This window comes from Pyxicephalus adspersus, unplaced genomic scaffold (assembly GCF_032062135.1).
Source record: "Pyxicephalus adspersus unplaced genomic scaffold, UCB_Pads_2.0 Sca822, whole genome shotgun sequence".
In the NCBI taxonomy this organism is placed as follows: Eukaryota; Metazoa; Chordata; class Amphibia; order Anura; family Pyxicephalidae; genus Pyxicephalus; species Pyxicephalus adspersus.
In genome coordinates this window covers 2,975-4,951 of record NW_027317829.1, presented here as the reverse complement: position 1 = coordinate 4,951, position 1,977 = coordinate 2,975, and the positions used below count along the sequence as shown (strand labels likewise).

General features: G+C 39.6%; 1 protein-coding gene across 1 annotated transcript; it reads left to right on the top strand.

Annotated features, from left to right (window-relative positions):
• Positions 1-1,046: 1,046 nt before the first annotated feature.
• LOC140321132 (caspase-3-like) lies at positions 1,047-1,466 on the top strand (the record flags this gene model as incomplete). Its single annotated transcript, XM_072397998.1, is given in 2 exon segments — positions 1,047-1,222; positions 1,346-1,466. Coding segments are annotated over 2 exon segments (297 nt in total), but the record flags the coding sequence as incomplete, so codon positions are not given.
• Between the last annotated feature and the right edge of the window lie 511 nt (positions 1,467-1,977).

Here is a 1,977-nt window from a genome sequence, read left to right as displayed (position 1 = left end):
CTCCCCCAGTGTTTGTGACATCTCAGTGTGAATGTCCTTTGCCGACTTTCCCTGGAGAAACAAAAACTTCACTTGCTTGTGCCTCTGCCATCACAACTTCTCACTAAAAGAAAAAACAGTTTTAAGAAGCACAAAAACCTGATGTTTGCAGTTACATACTAAGATATTAGGCTTTCATATGCCCCCACACTCATTTTTCTATTTCACCTAGAAGGGGGGCAAAGCCAGGAACTTCTCAGCACCCCCTCCTATACTAGAAGCACACACAATTCATATCAGGACATTAAAAGCATGCAAGAGAACAGAATAGGTTGTAATTAGCAATGTCCAAAGTTTCAGCTAGTTTACAGATAAAATGTAACAGTAATGATATATATTTATACACATGAATTGGATCAGGTCTAAACAAAAAGTGGTTGGAGAACTGGTAAAACATGCACCAAAATATGTCACAAATTTCCTAAGCTTTATATCCGGTATCCCAAAGTACAAAATCTCATAAAGGCTCCCTAAATATTCGTGGCCTAAAGACTTCTTTATTCTGGGGAAAAGAACTGTAGAGAGATTTGAAGGCAAAGCACAGGAGCTTGAATTTGATTCTAAGGTGAAATGGAAGCCAATGAAGTGAACTACAAAGAGATGCAGCAGAAGAGGAGCGGAGGGAAGGATGGATGAGTCTGGCTGCAGGATTCATAATGGACTGTAGAGGAGAAAGTTGGGTTAGTGGAATACCAGAGAGGATGATGTTACAGTAGTCCAGACGAGAGATAAGAGCGTGTACAAGGGATTTGGTGGTCTCTGGAAACAGGTAGGGGCAGTTTTTGGACATGTTGCGCAGGTGAAAGTGACAGGACCTGAAAATGTTCCGAATGTGAAGGAGAGGGCAGAATTGAAGGTGACGCAAGAACAACGTGCCTGAGGGGAGGGACGAATACCAGTGTTGTTAACAGTTAGGAATATTTCAGGGGGGAAGATGAGTTCAGTTTTAACTATATGTGTATGTGTTACTATTCAATCCATTAAGTGTTGATATTTGTACCATGCAGTGTCTGAAGATGACCACAGCAAAAGAAGTTCATTTGTCTGTGCACTCTTGAGTCACGGTGAGGACGGCTTGTTATATGGAGTAGATGACTCCATGCCTATTAAAAGACTTACATCCCTGTTCCGGGGTGACAGATGCAAGACCTTGGTGGGCAAGCCCAAATTATTCTTTATTCAGGTACTATTTTTGTACTATATGTTAGTTATAGTTACCATAGTAATCTGCTGTTTTGTAGACTTGATCTATACTGTAACTTCCTGTGTCAGTAGACAAATCATAAACATTTCTGTTTTCCTAAAGGCTTGCAGGGGAACAGAGCTTGACTCGGGAGTAGAAACAGACAGTGGAAGTGAATCACAAGAAGAGACTCATAGGATCCCAGTTGAAGCAGATTTTCTATATGCCTATTCTACAGTGCCTGGTATGTAAATGTGTTTCCTTTGTGCAACTTCTACTTTGCTAAGAAATCTATAATATATTAAATGAAGTCCACAATTTAAACATTACAACTATTTTAAATTAGGAAATATATGCATGTTTAATAAAACTGAACTTCATTACCTTCAGTTTTGCACAGGCTCTTGTTCTGCACAGAAACAGTTTATATTGATCCCGGTGTGCAATGTGCATAGGAAGATACAACAGGGCACATAGAGCACATCTCATTTCCTGGCTGAAGGTCATTCATTAATATGTAGCCCTTTTCCTACCAGACTGACTGTTCCTGACCTAATACAAATATTTATTAATTTTGTTTTTTAGTCATGTAAATTCACACCTCATGTAGGCAAAAAACCTTTTCCATCTTGAATATGGCAGTAATGGCTAAAACAGATTTTATTTCTTTTTCTGTTTTAACATAATATTTGTCACTCATTGTTCATCGTCCGTGGATCCGTCCTGGCGGATCCACGGACGATGAATGACGCGGG